This window comes from Fistularia commersonii, chromosome 3 (assembly GCF_037954325.1).
Source record: "Fistularia commersonii isolate RoL2024-O1a breed Wild chromosome 3, RoL_Fcom_v1.0, whole genome shotgun sequence".
NCBI classification, from domain to species: domain Eukaryota; kingdom Metazoa; phylum Chordata; class Actinopteri; order Syngnathiformes; family Fistulariidae; genus Fistularia; species Fistularia commersonii.
The window spans coordinates 5,728,340-5,750,954 of NC_141286.1; the positions used below are offsets into that span (position 1 = coordinate 5,728,340).

The window sequence follows — 22,615 nt, forward strand, 5'->3', positions numbered from 1 at the left end:
AGTTCCATCCCCGTACGTCCACGGCTCGGAAAAAGTTAAACAGACAAGAGCGAAGATAAAAGGTAATTGACCGGCAATTTGGTCTTGCCTGCTGTTAGTTCTTCTAATGCACCAAATACAAGACGGGAGAACCCATAAATGTGCAGATGCGTGAGCACTCGCTCACAAAGATGCGCACTCGAACCCCTCGTAACGTTCTCGTGACGAAAGAAGTGAAGGCACAAAAAAAAAAAAAAAAAAGTTCTTTCCTCAGGGAACAACAAATCCCCTGCTCCCTCGGAGTGCGTCATTGCATCACGAGCGGTGAGCTATAAAACGTTTTGGACCAAATTAGTGAAACAGAGCAGAAAATGTGGAAAAGCCCTCAGTGTTAGTAAGAGAGCGGCGAAGGAGAAAGAATAATAAGGTGAGGCAGACAGTCCTATCCCAACGGAGTCAGATTAATTGCCCCCAAAAAACGTTCTGGCACCGATCTGCTTTTTGGCAAGGAGTACCCTCCACCGCGGGGGAAAGGATAAATCAAAACTACGTTATTGAGTAGAAGTGCCTTCGAGACAGCTTTTAACAAACTTTCCATCTGGACAATACTGAATCACTTTACAGAAAACGTACCAGTGGTCTTCCAAAGGGCGACACCGCCCATGAACAAGACATTCCTATCCTAACCTTGAGTGCAGGGTTTCCTTATCCTGGTTTTCTGTCATTTCTGTCAATAAACATTTAAGTCATTCCGGAAAAGCCAGTACTCGATGTTTATTATCACTTTGCCAATAGTTAACTCTCTGACCAATGGACTTAGATGTGACAAAATGTCAATGCTCCTGGAAACGCGCCGTAATTATTCTTTTTCCTCCGAGACCGGTGGGGGAGCGTGATCCTGATATGTATTGATTATTGACTGGTGGGGTGTTTTGAAAAATATATATACGCTTTGATTTTGGATATACTTTAAAGGGAAAAAAAACAGATCCCTGCCACGAGGGAATTTAGGATCTTCAGTAATCCATCCTTCAAATACAGCATTTTGGATCAATTCATTAATACACAAGATGTCACGATGTTACAATCCCTTGTGCAAAAATCCAAGACAAAACACATCTAGAATCCCCACTCAGGTTGCAAAGAAGCTACCTGACACTACAACTAATAACAAACTAACAACCCAACAAACAATATAACATCACCAACTAAGTCATTTGAAAATTCAAATACATTTACTGTAATGATGTTTTCATTTTTTTTCTAATTTCTGATAATACGTTTATTGTTTTTTTTTTTTATGTCTCAAGGCTGATTAGAAATCCATTTGACAGGAGACATATTTCTTTTATCACAATAAACATGCATACAACGCAATATAAAGTGATAGAGCATTGATGAACGGAAGTTATAGGGAAAGTGTGGTAACAGGATTTTTTTTTTCAACAAAAATGCAATTTTTGGGTGCGCCTTGACTCTCACCCAGTGACAGCGTGGATTGGCTCCAGTCCATTGCAGGATAAGCGGTACTGATTATGACTGAATGAATGCTAAAATGAAATTCACTTCAGTTCTTGAGCTTAAACGCTTTTGAAAGGCCTTTACTCGCATTACCAGCATTTAATTCTAAGTGAAAATAAAATATTTTACTATGTGTGCAGACAGTATTTCAATTCATTTCCAACTTAATTTTTATGTTATTGGTGCGAGAGTATGGCTCGGGCCCAATCTTCACATACACAGTCCCTTTATTGCACCCTATTTTACAATACTTCCTCCCGCTTCCACTGGAGATGTGTGCCATTGCACGTTTACTCGGAAAAGCCCTGTTCCCGATGCATTGTAAGATAATCAGCATGAATCCCGCTTGACACGGCAGGCAATTTCCATTCCAAATTCCACGCGACCCCAGCGGGCGCCGCACATGTAATGCTAACCAAGCTGGAACGTCTGCAAACACCACGCTATTGGCTCGGGCTCTGGGTGAAATCACGTGACGGGGAAACCTGTCCGTGCAAACGGGGGGAGTTAAGAGGTCCTGTGTTTAGTCAGAGGATATTGTTTGGCCGTCGGTGTCATCCTTATCACCGACACTTCAATAAAGTCAGGTTCAAGCGGCCGAGTGGGTTGAGAGGAGGGGGTGTTTGGTGAGGGTACGCAGAGGTTTGCTCAGAAACGTCCCGTGCTCGGACGGTATCGCAACACTGTTGCTCCAAAGCACACACGAGATGCCATATTGCATTGACATTGAGATTCAGATCCCATTCCAAGTATCAAATTCTTATTGATTTATGCACGTCTGTTTCATGTCCATCACGTCTTGCCTTTAGACGTAGTCACAATAGCTGTACTTTGATTCACTCCTTTACTATTCTGTAATTCAAATGTACCAAAACGAGCGCTCCATCCGTTCTTCCCTTGAAATTATTATTAAAACAGTGAGTGCTTTGTTATGAATTTATGGTATAGATGAAAATTATGCACATGGAATACTCCCGCTAGTTTTTTAGCTTCGCATCCAGGCTACTTCTTGTCACATTTTATATCTTTTTTAAAAGAAACGTCCACTCACCCATCAGGTTTCCAGGTGATAATGGGTAAATATTTCAGATACCAAGTTGTTGACTTCCTGGTGACCAATTTATAGATGATATCTCCATCAATTCCATGTCAACAGTCATCAAATAAAGCTATTTCAACGGGTTCCGTCACAAATAACGATACCTACAGATTTGTACAAGTGAATATTTACACTGAGCATAACTTTAACTGAAAGATATGAGAGGAAAAAAAAACTCACCCTGAATTTGAAAAATATATATATTACAGAATTATAGACACCAGACAGACCTATGTAGCAACTGGGACCTGCTGATAGATTATAGATATAGTTTCTTTGGAATATACCAATATTTTACATGATAAATAAATAAAATAAATAAAATACAACCAACCAAAGGAAATGGAGAAACAAACAGGGACAGAGGAATCCCGCTTTGCAAGTCCCAGAAGAAAAAAAAAAAAAAATGAGGTGAGGAATCCTCAGGGAAAACGAAAGGCACAGTCAGACCACCTGTTCTTCAAAAAATGCGTTTGCAAAGCCTTCAATTTCTTTCCAAAACACTCAGGTACTCCGAGTTGGGGGGGGGGGGGGGTCGACTGTAAAATTTGCTCAGCTTTTGAACTTCAAAGATATAAAAAAAAACTAATTGCAGCTGTCATGACACTGTACCGGGCGGCATGTGGCGTGCTCGTAAACGCACAATCCCCTGAACGCAAGTGACTGTACATGCGTGATTTTTGCACGTGCCTCACGCTGGGGTTGGGGGCGGGGATCGACTTTTATAAAAGAGACGTTAGACGGTGACTGTTTGGATTATTCCATGATTAGATCAAAACATTTTATGGCCATTTGGACAAGTTGTCTGTAAAACTGCAAAAGAATTTTACATTAAACACGCAGATACGCATCAGCTTCGCATTTGGATTAGTTTGAGCTTCAAGGCAACTCACCCTTGACTTTATTTTGTTGTTTTGATCGCAATCAGAGGGAGCTATTTATTGTATTGAGTTATTTGCGATCTAGCAAACTTAATAGTTTCACTGCCAAAAAAACACACAAACCAGTATGTGATTCTTGCAGTCCATGACCGCCGACAGTCGGAAACTAGAAAAGACAGCTTTCAAGCGGTCAGGCCGACCCCGTCGGTCCCGACTGACATGTCAAAGCCAGTTGACCGACTGGATTTCATTTGACGAAATTCTAGACAGCACCCCATGAGGTTTCGAAGATAAATATTGATGATTATTTGTGAATGGAACAAATATCAAGTGAATGGATCCTCGGAGGACATCTCCGGCCGATAGCTTGATTTCGATTTGACTTGACTTTGTGTTACAGTTGCCCTGACAGCCTGACAAACCAAAGTCCGGTTTCATTTCACTCAACATATTTGTCTTGACCCGCCACCAAACCCCACCCATTCATTCACATTTCCCCTGCTTTCTTCGCAACAGCCAAGCCAATCAAAACCGTTTATTCTCACGAAGGATGGAAATGATATAATGTTTGGCCGATAGCGTGGAACAAGAACGCCCAGCGCCACTGAGGATATTTTACAAGCGGCATATTGTTTCCGCCTCCCGAATGGGAATTTGGTTAAAATTAATTTGTCTATCTTGGAATATGTATTTATGTATTTTATGTATTCTCGCGAGTAGTCTGTTAAGTATTCCAAATTTCAGTGCGGCATCCTTCATACTGTTTTCCCGATGCCTTGTTGATATAGCCGTTTTCGGTCTGCGATTATAGTTAACACCCCATTGAACTTTTAAAATGAAATTGAAGAATTCACGAGAATGCTGGGCTGTGTTGCCGTATGTATGTTCCTGTTTGAATAACTTTATGGTTGTCTTTAACGTACTTATGTAACACTTTCTGCAGTGGGGTTGAAGCTTCTCTGAAATATTGCACTTTGACATACATGAATAAGAGTCTCCATAATATACAGTGAAGTTTGTTGAACACCTCCCCATTTATCTACACGCTCTCTGATACAGAACTTTGGCAGACAGCTGCGTCGGGTCACATCCAAGACATCCCCTCTCCTCCTACTCGTCCACTCACACTCCGGCGTCTCTACGGCTGCAGATTTAGCACCAACTCCATTATTACCGCTGCCATTGTTTGAAGCACACAACCAGCATCAAATAATAATTCCAACTGGAATCGAGTGTATAGGAGAGCAGAAAAGATGTTTACTCTTCTGTCTCCTCAGCTCTGCACGCAAACGGCAATCGAGCTTTCTAGGGCGGCTTCGACTTATGCCAGGCTCACAGCTTACAATTTTTGCAGTCGCAGACTTAAAACTGGAAGTCAGAAGGATATCTTAAGGGTCTTTGGAGGAATCACAGCGCGTTCCCATCATCTCGGTTGTTAAGCTACAGTGATAATCTGACAGTCTTAGATCAGTCTTTTGCTAGACTTGGCCTTGCGAAAATATCCAATGTGTTTTAACGTTATCGCAAGACTTTCAGTCTTTACGGTGATGTAATAAAGTCTACAACCGATAGATGAGCTCCAACAAAACTGGAAAAAGGAAACCTGGCGGTTGGGAGCCTATGGCTGGCCAGCCATATATGGCTCTTCTGGTGACAGCATACCGCTCCCAGACAATTTTGAGTTGAAAAAAAAAATCAGTTTGGAACCGATTTTTAAAATACTTGTGATATTTCTTCATTATACTGTGTCATTTTAAAGTAAACAGAAATTAGTTTTGAAGATAAATTTCACAGGTCACCCGTCGGTCGGGTCGGGAACCTACGGCTTCCGAGCACGTCCGGGTCATTGTAAAGGTGAAGAAATACATTATATCAGATAGCCAACTCATTTATCCGCGTCAACCCTTGTAACGGAAAAGATGGCGAAAAGAAAAAAAAAACATTATTTACTGTGCATTCCAGGCTGCATGGACAGAGGAGTTTGCATTTGGATCTGCGGTAAGTCTAATATACAATGCAATAAAATTGCATCAGTGAAACGGTCACATATAAATCCATGCAGCACCAGAGGTCACATTAAAAGTAAGACATATTTAATTCATTGTACATTGAAAATACTATATGGCTCTTTATGAAATATATTTAGAAATATTTGCCGTTTGTGGCTCTCCCAGTCAAAAAGGTTCATGACCCCTGTGGTGGACAGACAATAGCCAGAGCCGTAATGATGGCTGAGATGGTATTTCCGATCAGTATAAATCGTTCAGAAAGAGGAATGAATGGTGGAGATGTTGGCAGAACAGCCCAACTTGTACGATGTCAACTGTCCAACGCATCATGACCGAGTGAAGAAGGAAAATACCCGGTGGAAACATTGTATGGTGGGAAAAAAATTGCTGAAAGAATCTAGTTGGAGTTTTCCTTGTGTCTTTTCCAAGTCTTTAGATAAGAGATCCACAGTCTTTGTAAAAACAGACGAGGCTGAGACTTAAAACTCCACAAACTACTCTCTAGATGTGAGATGATAGTTTAGCACGAGTCTTTTCTAAGTCTTCCCTAAATATATGGGTGGCATTACTCGGTAGATATGGTATCCTTTCAATTGGAAGGGTTGGTAGTTTCTGTCTGCAAGTCCCAAGTGTCGTTGAGGAAGACACAAAACCCAAGTTTCTTCTGATGGTCTGGCCAGCGCCTCGCACAGCAGCTCCGGTGGCAGCGGTGTGTGAGTGTGAATGGGTGAGTGTTTTCCAGCGTAAAGCACTTTGAAATCACAAAGCGTAAAAACGATGTAAGATAAAAAAAACATTTCAATTTATAAAGAAAACAGCATATTGCATACTCCAGTTACAGAGAGCAACAAAAGTAAAACAAAGGGTGTTTTTTGCAAGAAAGGTGATTGGCCAATACTAAAATTGACAAAAAAAGAAACTCCAACCACGATGTGACACCAACACATCTGAGGATCGTTTATTTTTTTCCGGACAGCTGGTGATTGATGTGACTATTATAACCAGATCTGTCACACAAAAAACTGCCTGCGCCCATCGTGGCCTGTATCATGTTTATTCTTGGTCCTGAGGGGCCGCCTGGCCTGCAATGCATGTAAACATGCTCATAAAAGTCAGAGACGTTACACAACCAGAAGATCCGATTTCTCGGATACCCAGACTTCAACGTCAGGTGTTTGTTCCTTTACGTGCAACATCTATCTAACATTGGGATTTTTAAAGAATATCCTATCCTGAATGTATTGTTTTCACATTTTATGGTTGATTTTTTTAAAAAATCTGTGTAATTAATGGTGTAATTTTTTAGTCTGCATAAATGATACATAATTTATGGTTTTGATATTCTTATATATTTTCCATTGTGTTCCTTTGCTTAACTTTTCAATTGTCCTTTGTGCATTTCGACATTTATACAATATATTTTTTTATTATATATTGTAATTTTCTTTTCACCATTGTAAAACTATCTACATAAGCAGCACCATCCAAATATCTCTTTACACAAAATGATAAGAAAAGATAAGTACGCATTTTATCTTTTATTAAGAGCAAAAATGTTGCTTCTAACAATTAAAAACTCTTAGAAGTTACTTTATGGAATAAATAAGAGAATATAATTAAAACCTGCAAGTTGTGGAATTATTTGGTCTTTCAGTATATATCAAGCTCAACCATTTATTTTTCCTTTTTATCCTGACTGTGTGCTGTAAATGTGAAATCATCTTTCTGACTGATTGACAGGTAGATGGATGAACTGTGGGTCACGCTCAAACCGCTGCCTTAAGAAATACTCATATCTGAGCTCACCTCCTGCGGTAGGAGACATAATGTCTGGCAAAAGTTGAAAACCGAATGACTCCCCTCCCCGACAGAAGTGCTTCGGTACTTCAGTACTTCCACCCGGACAAGCGTCTAAAATTTGTAATTCATGCCCGGGATCTGTGGGCAGGTAAGTGAAACAGTGAGGTATTCCCAGGGTGCACTGAGCATGACATAGGTGTAATGGTGTTAAATTCACTTTCAGTAAAGCTTACTGGTTCCAGAGGGCAGTGAGGGTGATCTGTTCCACTGGCCAGTCAGTTATTAACCTGTTTCCACAGAGATGGTGACGGGAACACAGTCTATTGTCTGGAAGTCATTAAGAGAGCCAGGGGTAGCCAGGGAGTGGCTGCATACCTCTGCTAAACCCCCCAGCATGTGTACGCACACACACACACACACACACACACACACACACACACACACGTAATTCAGCTGTGCCCTGCTTGAATTTTGAGTCTTAACTTTAATATCAAGAAGCATTGACTTCAGAACATTTCAATCTGACTACTGGCACAAGTTCAACAGGAAAGCTTTTTCAAGCCAATGGAAATGTTTTTTATTTTATTCATTTATTGTTTCAGTTAAAGCCCTCATCCTTATAATAATAATAATAATGATAATAATAATAATAATAATAACAATAATAATAATAATAATAATAATAATAATGAGAATTATAACAACAACAACAACAACAACAACACAATAATAATAATAACACCAATGCCAACAATGATAATAATAACAACAATAATGATAATAATAATAATCAATTATACTACTATTACTACTATCACTACTATTACAACTACAAATAATAATGATTGTTATTATCAGTAGAGTGACAAATAAGGTAAATACATAGCAGCCGTTTGGTTAAAAAAACATGTTTAGCAGGTTTATTTTTTAAAACTCTTTGTATGCTTATGCGTTGACAGTCGGGCGGGCAGGAATCCCGGTTAGGCGGGGGAAGGGTGTTGGGGTGAGGAAGGAGCCGTAAAGAGAGGGAGAGCAGGGTCTCATAATCAGACTGTCGCTGCTAACTCAGCGTCCCTCCGGGCGTAAACAACATCACACGGTACTTTGCGGGGTAACCCTTTGCCGAACTCAAACACACAGGATAAAACTCAATCATCCGTCTGTGAAGCGAATGCTGGATTTCCCCCCGACCACATCAAAACGAATGCTTTCAGTCCTAAAAAATCCAAGTGATGCAACCAAGTAGCTGTCAGTGGAGATGAAATCAGAGTCCATGGAAAAGTGTTCAATGACATGTCATTATGAAAACTGCCGCCGACTTGTCATCGTTGAAAGCGGCCTCTGACAAGTTACCAGTTGCATAACTTGATAATGTCATACAGCTGCTGAGACTGCATTTGCATTAACTCCTTCACCTCGACAACTAAGGGACGATGACGAGCATCATAATGATGATAATAAAAGAACATTAATAATAATAATAATCTTTATCTTTTGTTCACTGTCTTATACCACTTATCCTGTGCTATTCATACTGCTTATTCTGTATTTGGCAAGAGGCAGGGTCCACCCTGGACCGGTCACCTGTTGCTCATTCACAAATCTGGTGAATTCAATAATTCTTAACCTACTTCACGATTTCAACTTTTTGAGGAATGGTGAGAACCCGGAAGAAACCCAGGCAGACACAGAGCTCCACACTGTACGCCTCCCCTGTCAGAATTGAACCAGGGACCTTCTTGCTTGTCATGCTGACCATGATAATAACAATAATGATAGTAACTTCTTGGTGATTTTGCCAAATGCAATTACAAAACAAATAACATGGAATCAGTAACAGTGAAAAAGCTTGATCCTGCTCATGAACCTGCTACAGTGCGTCTATTTTTAATTTTAATTTTTTTTTACATTTTTTTTCTTCTTTTTTTATTTTTTTTAATTTAATTTTAATTCTATTTATTTATTTATTTATTTATTTATTTATTTATTTATTTATTTATTTATTTATTTATTTATTTATTTATTTGTTTGTTTGTTTATTTATTTATTTATTTTACATTTTCTTCTTCAAAACAGGATGATTGCCACAATTTGTTGAGTTATATTAAACATTCATTTGACAATTCCAATGTTCCATCATTCGCATGGAAGTGTTGGTTTTCAATATATGGAATACCTGAAGTGGTGCAGTGTTTCTTGTTCTCGACAAAATACACATTTTATCATAAGCTCATCCAATTGTGTCCCCCAAAAAAGGGGAAAAGAAAAATTGACCTTTATCATCTTCAGTTAACTAGCCACTGCAGCCCTGCATTTTCATTTTTATGACTATGTCAATTCATACGCTCATGTTTTGGCCGTAGTGGACTTTGTAGCAGCCAAATGAAAGGCAGCTGACTGCACTTTGCCGCAACAGCTGCACATTGGTGGTCCTTTTCGTGTTTATTTTTGTCAGATGATCTGTGACCCGCCTCCCCCCAAACACAGGCAGCAAAAAAAAAAAAAAAAAAAAAAAAAAATCCAGTAAATCTTTTGCACGGCAGTGGAAAACATTAATAATTGTATCTTTTTTTTAATTGAATAGGATTCTTTTTGTGACAAATTTAAGAACACCTGCTTTTTGGCATCCTGCTCATTTTGATTTTTTGTAATCATTCAGTCATCAGCATATAAAACCAGTCTGAGAATTCAAGAGTTGTTTTCAGGAAAAGAAAATGATTTAATTTAATCTTTCTTGGGGAGTTCTTGGGGAACTTGATAAATATTTTTTGGGATTATTATAACTTTTTTTTTGGATGCTTTGTGATGAAGTTTCAGCTACAACTGTTCCTAAAAAATCTCATAATTTATTTATTTTGTCTCCTAATGTTTTCGATGTTCAGATATTAATAAAACTCAAAATAATTTTAATTCTAAATCATTTCAGATTTCAACTAGTGCTAATGTGTTAGAAACACAGGCAAGAAATAAAATAAAATAAAATACGATAAAAAGATAACAAATGAAGAAACCTAAACCTTCCATTCATCATCCTGGAGATCACCAGTCCTATATGAATGTTGTGTTTTATGTACGTTTACGTAGGTGTTTTATAACAGCAGAATAAAAAGATCTGCTTTATCCCCGCCGCAAGTAAATCAACCATGAAATAAATTAAACACTGGGGAGCCGTAAGTTACGTTGAAAAAGTCATGTTTTGGTCTAAATCTAGTGGACTGAGTTCACACAGCCTCAGGAGCACATCATTAAATATTAGTGGTGGTCTGGATCTGTTTTTTTTTTTTCTTCTTCCTTTTTTTATTTCTACCTCAACACATGGTTTGGTTTTTAAGTCCATTATATATTGCAGTCTTTCCACATGCTCGTAAGAAAGTTCACCATCAAGCCAACTACCAAAGAGGCATTAACTTTTCGCTGACAGATGAGGAAAACAAACAAAACCAAACACGGGATGCTTTGCAAACAACACTAAAAGGACAATGTCGCATTAAAGGTGACATCCGATACATTTTAGGCCCAAAAAAATCTGCTTTTGCAGCGCCAATTTTTTTTACCCTCTCTGTGACCTAAAAGGGAGGGTTGGGGGGGCGATCAGTGCTTGCAAACATGTACAACAGTATCGCAATCACAGATTAACTCAAATTTTGGACTGGAATCAGTACATTTAGTGCCCTGAGTGTTCAATCTGTCCATCAGCATTCCCAGACTGAAACACTGCAGGCGAGACGCAGGGGTTCTGCTGTTCACAGATAAGGAAAAAGATAGGAATCGAGGTTGAGTTGTGCAACGTCAGTGACGGATGGAGCCGAGGGTAGAGAAGTTAGGACGGAGCGGGTAAGAGAGCGGAGCCGGTAATGCAAAACATGACGTCACTTTGGGGAAACGTTCATTTTGAAATCAACGAGATGTTAGCGTGTCCCATTGTTTGAGTGTTTCTACAGTGGATTTCAGCATGTTGCATTTTTGGTTTGTTTGCTGCCAAAATATTAATGCAATATCAGCTTCATCAGCTGGCAATGGAACTCTTTATATAGATGCTACATTGCAAACCTACATGATCGTCCGCTTTACAGATAAAATATTGTTCTGGAAAGATCTCGCATCGGCCAAGATACTAATCTAGAATATATGAAAAGGCGGATTGACACTGCACTGGAAGACGTGTCAGTCAGTAATGTTCATAGGACTTGTTATATGATTTATATATTATAATTTCAAAAAAGTAAAGAGGAGGCTGGTGACCCGGTCACATAAAGGTTTCCTGATAAATCAAGATCAAAAAATAAAACTGCACATTTTATATGAAGGGAGTTTCTGTCCAAGATGACTGTTGGACAGAAACTACTTACTGCCTTACTATAAACCCCAACTTTATTATAATTGAATGCTCTTTCCACATCAATCATTTTGAAAAACAGGTTTTGGCCTCGCCTATCAACATTCCTCCGAATTTGCGAACTAAAAATGCGGATATCAATTGGTGAATGGAAATAAACAAATAGGTAATTCGACACTGCAGGCGTTGGGAGTTCAGATGTTTTGTAAAAATGTGACCACAATTCGGTCAAATCATGTTTCTTCAAGTTTTTTTTTTTTGCCCCGGCTTTCTTTTCCTCCTCTTTGAAAAGCCCAATTTTCTGCCTTGACATGTCGGTTGCGGCAGTGAGCAAATGATGCGGCGACTTTAAATCAAAACGAATGAAACATTGACACGGCCGCTCCTTTGTGATTAACCTTTCACTTTTCCAGAACCGAGCTGCGACACGACAAACCAAGCGGGCCGTAAATCAAACGGCTGATAAACATCTGACCTGCGGACGTTAACCTGGTTGTTCACCGGCTGATGATCTCTGTCTCCCAAGACAAACTACAGAGGGAATCCCATTGATTGATTTAATTTCTGATAAAGAAAAAGGCAAACCCTTGAAAAACCAGATATTCTGAGTAAAACCCATGTAACTAAAGTGCTTGAAAGCAGACGGATAAAATTGCTATTTATAGCAACATCCATGACCGCCGTCGTCCCGGAAACGCACACTTGAATTGATGCGTTGTGCTGCACTCCTCTTTATAAGAACGATATTAATTCCTTCATGCATTCACTATCTACAATGGTTTATCCTGCACTCAGGGTTTCAGGGCTGCTGCACACATCCCAGTCTATCCAAGCTGTCATTGGACGAAAGGCAGGGCTCACCCTGGACCGGTCAGCTGTCAATCACATACATACATTGCCAATCATTCACATATTAGGGTCACCGATGACCCTCCCGCGTGGTTTTGCACTGTGGGAGGAAACCCGAAAACCCAGACGAAACCCTTGCAAATATGGGGAGAACATGCAAAGTCCACACAGAAAGCCCCCCCCCCCATGCCGGAATCGAACCAGGGACCTTCTTGCTGTGAGCACTAACCACTTAAACTCCGAAAAAGAAGTCGACATCGTCTCCGCTGGCGATTTAAATACGACACCCGTCGCCTTCCCAGCGTGCGTCTTGTTTTTACACAGGCTGCACACAGAGAGAAAAAACATCTTCACATAATTCATACTGACTTGTACAGCAGGTGTTTTTTTTTTTTTTTTCCATTCCTATCGGTTTCTATCCACATCCTGCACGCGTGTTTAAGGTTAAGATTTGTTGGCACCCGAACGCATCTTCATCATCTCACGGCGAACGGAATGCGGTCAAGAAGTGTTTCTCCGCAGGCCTCTCGGCAGCAGGCACGAATAATTCCCCGTGTTTGAATCATTTATAAACACACCCTAATCATAGCTGCTAATTCTGTGAAGAATAAGAGTTTGATACATTTGACGTGCGTCCAATGCTTGTTTTGGACCAGACTGGATGTAACAGCTTGAAATAATCAGAGCTGCATGTAAACCCATATGCGCGGCTATGTGTTCACTTAGCAACACGGGGATTTGAACTATTTCACGAGTTTCCTGCGAGCCACATTTTGCAAAATGGATCTAAATGAGGAACCCGCACTTATGAATTTGCTTAATATCAAGCTAAGATGAGATAAGATGAAATAAGATAAGATAGGAGAGATTTTATTGATGTCACGACGAGGGAAATTCAGTTGTTACAGCAGAATTACAAATAGTGGAAATAGTTGCAGTAGAAAAACAAAAAAAATATAAGCAACAATGTAAAAAGCAGATAAAAAACAAAACAAAAAATATAAAATATAAAAGAAACAAAAGAAATGCCCTGAAACTGAAGGTAGAGTTGGGTAGTGCAAAGAGAAAAGAGCATTTTGGGATGCTTGTGAGCAGCCTCGGCACTGTGCTGTGTGCAGAAAAAGTGTTTATGTTCTTGTGGTGCTGAACGCTCAATTGAATCTTTTTGTATGCGTCTTAAAAACGAAAGTCAGAGGAAATGGAGCGCAGAGGATTATTTGTTGCAGTACAACTGTTGATTGGTGTTTAGTTTTGGTTAGCGGTCGTCACGGCCATCGCATTTCGTGAGGAGCAAACCCCGCAATCACACACCGACAGTCTTTTTCGATACCCATCTACGGTCACGGGATCGCGATAAATGTCAGACAGGAACCTCTCACATCCTCTGGTACCAGTGGCGTATCTTTGAAATGAACCATGCGGAATCGGCAAAGTGATCCACTCTAACATTTCTGAATATGCGTGTGTGTGTGTGTGTGTGTGTGTGTGTGTGTGTGTGTCCTACTCAAACACCCTGGCAGTGAAGAAGGGTAGAAGACGGACAGGCCTATGCACATCTTTTTGGCACAGGCATCTTCAGCATGGATTTGAACAAGTTATGTGTGTGTGTGTGTATGTTTGTGTGTGTGTGTGTGTGTGTGTGTGTGTGTGTGTATAAATGTCAGTGTATCACGTCTGCATCAGACCTGTTGGAACAGCCAAATGAATGCTATGTGGCATGGTTTCCACATTTCTCTCTGGCAGACAGGTGTGTGAGCTGCACTGAGATCTGACTATGCGGACTGCAGAAGAAACAATGAAATTATATTAAAAAACAAAAATCTGAAGGCAGTCGCCGTGATCAGAGTGTAGACATGCAGTAAATTCTCTGGCTGACAGTGGGGGAACTCCCACAGTGACACCAAAACAAAGGTACGCTTGTGGCCAGAGAATTCTGTAGATAACATTCCTTTGCGGTGTCCACCAACAGACAAAGAAATTTAAGATAACGTTACGGTTTGGTTTTTTTTCCTCCGCAAGTCTCGGCTGCGTTTTTGATATATCTGTACGATTTGTGTGTGCCAAACAGCAGAAAGCTGCGCGCCGCCCGTCCGCAGCCAGACTTGAAGTAGACATCAAACGCATCGTCACGGCGGTTTCAGTCTAGTCACTTTGAAAAATGTCATTTGAAAACCATCAAATGCAAAATTGTGTTTTCATAAAGCGTGAGCGCCTGTGCGCAATCCGTCCCAGATCTGCAGAGCTGAGACAAGCCGACCACGAGCAGACAGAGAAGGAATTAAAATTGTTGGGCTTCATAAATGATATATAAAAGCCTTTCCACAGCAAGAGGAGAGAATCCTGGAGGAAATACGGACTTTTAACCACAATTTTTTTTCGCTGCATCAACCCATTCAGATACAAGGTTAACAGAGATCCTCAATTTCAGTTACTTTTATGGTAAAAAAAAAAAAAAAAAAAAAAAAAAGATTGAAACTGATTTTTCTGGACTGATACACAACAAATGATCTCTGGGCTTCAATCCAAGTAGATGCATTGATTCTCACTCCTTTGCATGTGACGTGTTGCCTCATGGATTGAGATTGATGGAACAATTTAGTCTCCGGAGGAGGCAGAGTTGGTTTTCCCATGAGTCCCATGTTGTGTGATGGCTAAAAAGGTTGAGCTGTGTATTTTAGGCTGTATTGCAACATATTTTGGGGACATGTGGACTCGGATGCTGGCAGAAATAAATGGATAAACAAGTAAATAAATAAACAGAGAAATCAATAAATAAAAAAAGCAAATGAATAAATCAGCAAATAAACAAACGAATGATTAAAAAGAATAATAAATAAAATAATGATCTCGAATAAGTTCAAGAATGTTTTTCTGTTTGATGTTTTTCCGCAGCAGAAATGCAAATTCTTACATCAAATTTACATGAATTCTTGCCTTGCAGCATGTTAGATCATTGGATGGGCAATTTTTCAAAATAGACTCGTCCATATTCAATTGTGACTTTCCAATTATATTCGGGGATTTCTGGCGCAAAACAATCCACAGGTGTCTGAACAACGGTTCTGAAAGACGCTCAGTGGATGTTCGCACACCCACAATGGGCATCGATCCGGGAATCGCTTTGAGCGTAGTAAGGTGATGGTTAGCTCTCCGTGCTTACTGGTTTGGTTGTAACATAGCAACTACTGTGCAACAAACACTGAGATAACATCCTCCACAACTACACCACAGACAATATAGGGCAAGTCATCACACAGTCATTTCATGAAGTTACTGATAAGCCACTATTCACTTGTTCATACAGAATGGCATTTGTGGATTTCTTGAATTCATAAATGTTTCCCATCTGGTTTTGTGTGAATTTGACACAGCAAATCATCATGGTTAAGAATAAGTAGTAGACAATAATGCAGCGTATAATGTTTGATTCCACATGAAATTCTGGCTAAATGAAGGATTGAGTCAATGTTCAGCTCAATGTAATCCATGTCAGTGTAGTCATAGAAGTAAATTTACACTCACTTAAAGTACAAAAAAGTTGTACTAAACATGCGCTAATGATCAGGAGAGGTCGGTGAAAAGTACGCTCTTCATCACCCTGTTGACTTATGCAGTGACAAGATGGATTATTGTCAGGGAATTCAGGAGTTTTAGCTGGATCCAGAGGATCCAGCATGAGGTTAGGTCCGACTCAGAGGACATGTTTCCATGAGCCGTATCCCGCGGTGACGATAAAAATGTATCCATGGACATAACTCAGATGACCTCCGAACCCTTAAACTGCCACAGACGCTCCGGTCGGGATAGAAACAGAGGTTTTTTGGATAGTTGTGACAAATGACAGGAGAACAATGTGAGCTTTCCTGGGAAACCAAGGATACTTTTTGTTGTATTCAGTGGTGAAATCAATCATTAAAAAAACCCAAAAGTGGAATTGTGTGTACTCTTATGGGACACACAGGCAGAAATTGCAAACCCGAGCAGCTACATTTCACAATGCTGATTTCACATACTCGACCCAAGTCTGCAAAACCGCCCACCTCCACCAACCTCACCTCCCAAAAACCCTCTCGACTTACTTTACCGTACCATATAAGTCTTCGACCATCCTGATGTCGGCATGCTATCCGACCGCAGCGACACATTCACCAAGCCACAACTCAACGCAGCATCAGTCAAATGCACATTTTGCAGCCCCATTCCCCATCTGGAGTACAATTATTGGATTACCTCCTTGGGTACTGTAAATTAAATTTCCATCCTTCCACTTTATATAGAATCTGGCAGCGCAGTCGTGTGCGGTGGGTCTGCGCTAACACGGAAACACCTCCTTTGTCGAGGTCCAAAGTACACATTATAAATAATGAGATATGGGGAAGATTTGAAGCTTTTTTTAGGGAAAGCCTTTTCGATCCAATGGCATAATTATGATGTACAATCAATAATACTGAATTCCTGTGTGTATGATAACCGGTCCATTTTGTGACGCACTATTTGTGATTAGTTAGTATTACTTTATGGGTCATTAGTCGTTTCTTTTTCAGCCAGCCCTGCTTGTTGTGACATTTATTGAACAGCTGCTTGTTTCTTCAATGGGAACACTTCTATTTTTATTTCGGCTTCATGGATCATATACTCTAATGACTTTTTCATGACTTTAAGGAAACCGTGCTATTGTTGGATTTCTCACTGACTAAACACATATGTTTATACATATATCTTTTTATACACCTGTATGTGTGTCTTTGTATAAAACATATATTAATAGGTCATCGTATATACGTCAAGTGTACAAGCATATGTGTATCTGTATACATGCACTTATATATGCACATGTGTATATACACTCACAAACATATGTACACATGTATATATAGTATGTGTGTATGTGTCTGTGTGTATATCTATATATAGACACACACACATATATACATACATGCATATGTGTGTGTGTGCATGAGTCAATACAAACATATTTATGTGTGTGTTTATGTATATGTATATGTATATATATGTATATGTACACACATATATATATAGACACAAACACACTTCCGTAGGTAGAAGTCATTGAATAAGTAACAATAATTGAAAAATAGACTTTTCTTTTGTCTCCCTTATAGAGGTTAACGGTTGAACAACAGCTGAACCTGTCGATATTGAAAGCATGTCCAAGGAATCTTGACACCCAAACCAGACAAAAAAATTCAACAGCTAGTAATAATGGATAAACAAGTAAAAACGGATAAAGGGCTAGCGATGGAAAATGTTTGTGAAGCACAGGTGTCAGCTGTGTTTAAATACATAACCACTGTAACTGTAAATACATTGAAATATTTGACAACATTGTGGAGAAAGGCCTGAATTAAAGGCGAGCGATATTAGCAGAAAGTTGTGTTGTGTATTGTTTTACTGTAAATGTGAAGCTGTAAACTGTTGGATTGAATACTTGATGTAAACAAGCTGTTTCTAGTCCACCCATTTTTTTTAATGTCTACTGAAAACACAAAACACTTTATATAAGCGCAGTACAGTTCAGCACCTCTTGAAGGTAATTCCCGACTTAATGAAGAGGCTTTTAACCCTCATATTATGTTAAGGGTCAATTTGACCCTTAACATAATATGAGGGTTAAAGAGGAGTGGTAAATGGGCGTCGTCGTCAAAGCATCATCCCCGCGCTCCCTTCCGATAACGGGCGTTACTCACGTTTGTCTTGCTGGACACAGCGAAGGTGGCTCGGCTGGAGAAGCGGGCGGTGGGCGGGCTGCTGCTTGCGAGGGGGCCGGTCAACACGGAGGAAACTCTGGAGGTGACGGTCGGACTGCTGGAGCCCGGCGAAGATGAAAAGGTGGCAGGTGGGGATCCGGGGCTGGACCGACTGCTCTGGCCGCCGTAGGCCTGGGTCGGGTTCTCCGAGGCGCAGATGCTGAGCGGAGCCTGGCTCTGGGTGAGAGTGCGAACCTGACCCTTCCCATAGATCACCTTGTTGATCTCCTGATTGTTCTCCTGAATGTCATTCAGATGATTCTTGTGGTTCTGACTTTCGTTGTGGCTGTTGTTCACCGAGGCGCCGCGGTCACACGTCATCCCGCTCAAGAGCTCCACCTGTCGGGCGAGAGCCTGCAGCTGACTCCTGAGCTGCCGGTTCTCCTGCTGGAGCTGAGCCACGGCTCGCCCGAGAGGCCCGCTGAGGTTGGCCGTCTCCTCCAGACGCCTCTCCATGCCCAGCTTAAACGCACTGACGTCCAGGTGGATCTCCCGGATGGCGTCCCTCAGAGTCTTCTCGTGACGGGCGAGAGCGGCGCACACCGTCTCCCCTTCCGGAGAGGATGAACGTGGGTGACACAGGTCTCCCATCTCAGCCAGGGTTGTGGCTTCCATTGGTACAGCTGTCGCCCCCGGTGACAACCTTTCAGCGTGCGGGCTAAAACCTTGAGAATATCTCACTTCGGCAACTATGCCGGGAGCTCAGCTGGAGGGAAGGGGACTCGCTGACAAAGGTTGGAAGGTGAAAGTGAACGGGAGGGCAAAGGTCGTGCTATATCTCCTTCGACTCTTGTCCTGAGAATGTTTCTTCTCATTCAGGACGGTGAAGACGTCTAACTGCGGCTCGACAACCCTGACCTTTATCTTTTTAACAGCTGTCCGACTCTTGAGCAGTAAAAGCCGAAACCTGCGGGGACATAAGAAAGCACTCAAGGAGTTGACGATGAGATCACAATATGTATCAAAGGGAAAAGATCAAAAACTTCACTAATGTTACGGCAGGCAGAGAGCGAAAGAGAGAGAAAAAAAAAATAACCCGTGCAGAAGGAGAGAAAGCAAAAAAAAAAAAAAAAAGTCCCATAAAACACAGTAATGAGGTCATCTTCACTCACAGCTGCAGCAGGACTACATCCACTTCTCTCTCTGTTGCACTCTGTGCGGCGTTTCCTCGGCGGCGAACAGCTGTAGGAGTTTTGTGGGAGCTGCGCTCTGCTCAGCCGGGCTCTGGTTTGTTTAAACTCTCAGGTTGAGCCCTCCTTTTCTTCTGGAGGAGGGAGGATAAGGGGAGGGATAAAGAAGGAGGCTGGAAGAATCAACATGAAAAGAGTAGTAAATGTGAGGGGAGGGAAGGGGAGGGGGAGGCGTACCGAGTAGTTTTATATCCATCCACTGTCTAAACTATTGGAAGGAGCATCTCTTCTCTTGTAAATTGCTCAGTGGTTTGCAGTGCGTTCCATCCACGACCCCCCCAAAACCCCCCCGACCCCTCCAAGGAACAGGATGCTGATGGAAAAGTCCAAAGTTGGCCCCTAGACCAGTGGGTCTGAAATAACCTCACAGGTCGAGGGATGAAAATACGTACTTTATAATGTCAATAAATCCCTTTAAAAACTGAGCACACAGTCAATTTATATGGATTAATTCATGGGGTTAAAAAAAAAAAAAATAGAGGAAGAGATGAGACCTCGGGTTTATTTGCATGAAGTCAGAATTTCAGACCAGTTAAGTCACAATTAGATTAAAAAAAACAAAAAACAAAAACACTTCATTAGCTCAGTTACTCCCGGCTTGTTTGTGCTCACTGTCTCTTTGTGGGTGCAGCTCCAAGCTTTCAAATAAATACATTAGTTATATTTCTTTACTTTGTATTGCATCATTTAGGTTTGTATGTGTTTCTGCGGGCAGCCACGGTGCAGAGCAATACACAGATGAAATGCTTTCAAGATGGACAGCATGATTCATATATTCTCTATGTTTTATTTATTCATTATTTATAATATTAATTAATTCATGAATTAATGAATAACCTTGGACATACAGCTCACGATTTGTCACGTGTTTAGGAGCTGATTCCAAGACGCACTGCATGGCTTTAACCCAAAACCCAACAAGAAACAGACATGCATGTAACTTAATCAAATTTATGTTAAATTGAAGTATTTAACGTCTTTTTGTTCACATGATAGCTTGTTTTGGTCTCATACTTTCGGGAGTGAGCTATTCTTACAACCCATCGGTGTTCCATCCACTTTCTCTGATGACGTTTGTTTTAGATAAAGCCTGCATCTGGTCGAGCCCTGGGAGACTGGTGGAAAAAGTGCAATATGGAAATTGTACATGACTTTAAAACAGACATAGGTTAAAAAAAAAAAAAAAAAAGGCGGTCCAGGTGCCACCTTTAGGTTTTCTCTATCATGCTCCTTTTCATTCGAGAGATGTTTGATGGCAGGGAAAGACAGTTGGACAGACGAGTCGGCCGCTGAGGACCTGCCACCCTCCCCCTCGTAACAGGACCCCAACAAAGCAAACATTCCACACAAGATAGCAATGTGTGTGTGTGTGTGTGTGTGTGTGTGTGTGTGTGTGTGTGAGCACGCGCAATGAGGAAACACATGCAAATTCTTCGGAAATCCACCCTCCTGCTCACTGTCAGTGTGGTGTGTGTGCGTTTGTGTGTGTGTGCGTGCGTTAAAGAGTGTGAGTGAGACACTGAGCAGGCCGACTTAGGAGATGGCGAGGGGGCTCGCTGAGGTGATTTACTGTAATATAGTTGCGCCACCTCTCTGTCTTTCTGTCTGCTGGGGGCAGTACAAAACGCAGACGGCAACTAACCGACGTGGAGGTCAGAGGTCACAGCTATTAGTATCTCCGGTCATCTGGGATTCCACTGCTGGAAGTTTTACCTCGGCCAGAAGGATCTTTTGGTGTGAGTGCCTTTTCAGGGAGCCCCAGACATCATTACCCAAAAAGTCAAGAGTGGCGTCAGTGAAATGGCCGATGGGCTTGATTAATATTTCAGCGGCTCAATTACCGATTCCCAAACTTTCCAGCCCCTGACCTCCAAAGGGTGCGGCTATTTTTTTCTTTTTCCATTTGGTCGGTTGTTTGGTTGGCTTGTTGGTTGACGGATATAAATAAAAACGCGCATGCCGATCCAATAGCCTCCAAATTGAAAACAACTGCTCTTAATATAACTCTTATCCTCCTTTGACAGTATAATGATATAAGAATATGTATAAAATCATTTTGAACGTGTATTTGTTTTTTAGAAATCACACATCAATCCCCTGTAACAGGGCCAATGACCCTCACAATACGAATTCATATTTATATATATACATAACTGTATATGAATGTATATACAAAACTATATATGTATATAACTATATATACACATATAAACACACACACACACACACATAATATATATATACACGTGTTGAATAATTAAGTACTATATATATATATATATATATATATATATAGTACTTAATTACTCAATTATTCTCACACAATTTTTTCCTTTTGTTTTTTGCTTCTCGCGCACAATCCTGCATCTCTGCCCCCACAAGCACAAAACTGTCATCTTTATTTTTAGCTTTGCCCATGACAACTTGTGGTTTTTACTTTTCAATACAATAAGGCACCTTGTGGAAAATGTGAGGGAAGATCTGGATTTAGAACGCTTGGAAAAGTAGAAAAAAAACTTATGGGGACTCATAATCATAAGGTTCAAGGAAGTCCTCATGGTAATGGGTTTGCGGAGGCCATTAAAATGAAACACCTCCATACGAAAACACATCTGTGGCACAAGGTAAAGGTATCGGGGTTGGTTTGATACTGAGTCTGTGCAGCTCCACGTGTTATCAGGGCGTAGACGTCAAAGATCATTGCTCTCAGCAAACCCCCGTTAAAGTTAAAGAGATAACCCCGCTGATAGACAATGCACAGACCTTGTTCAACACATTCACATTTGTCGAATCCAGTCTATTTTGAAAGCTGCGTCCGCTGATTTCTTGTTTCAGGACAAAGAAACAAACACAGTAGTATAATCAGAAAGCTCTTGGTAACTTGAGAATAGAGCTTGATTTTTATTCTTTTTTTTTTTTTCTTTTTTTTTGCAAAATTAGAGTTAGAAACGGATTCACAGCAGACAGAAATGGGTTGACGATAGTTTAAATGAGAGCACTGGAGAAAATGATGTATCCGCTGTAAACGAATGATGCGACTTGGTTTTAAAATGTTTGTACAAGTGGAGCTGAAATTGTAAAAACAAAAAAAAAAAAAATCAGGGGGCGTCAAATAAACCCAGTTGCAGACCAGCACTGGCCAAATCAAGGCACAAGTAGACTATAAACAAAAAAAAATAGAAA

The 22,615-nt window shown here is 40.7% G+C and overlaps 1 protein-coding gene across 3 annotated transcripts in view; it reads right to left on the minus strand.

The window, feature by feature from the left end:
- Nucleotides 1–19,913, minus strand: part of smtnl2 (smoothelin like 2) — a 31,379-nt gene extending 11,466 nt beyond the window's left edge. The window contains exons 1-2 of one of the 3 annotated variants that reach the window (XR_015104430.1): nt 19,355–19,913; nt 18,183–19,149 (exon numbers count right to left, since the gene is read on the minus strand). Coding sequence is in view for 2 of the 3 variants with exons in the window: in XM_086142521.1 (XP_085998647.1) it covers nt 18,183–18,857 (675 nt within the window). In the remaining variant the exon portion in view is untranslated. Of the gene's footprint in view, nt 1–18,182 lie in introns of all 3 variants that reach the window. The other 2 variants (XM_086142521.1, XM_086142529.1) reach the window with 2 other exon arrangements.
- Nucleotides 19,914–22,615: the final 2,702 nt, after the last annotated feature.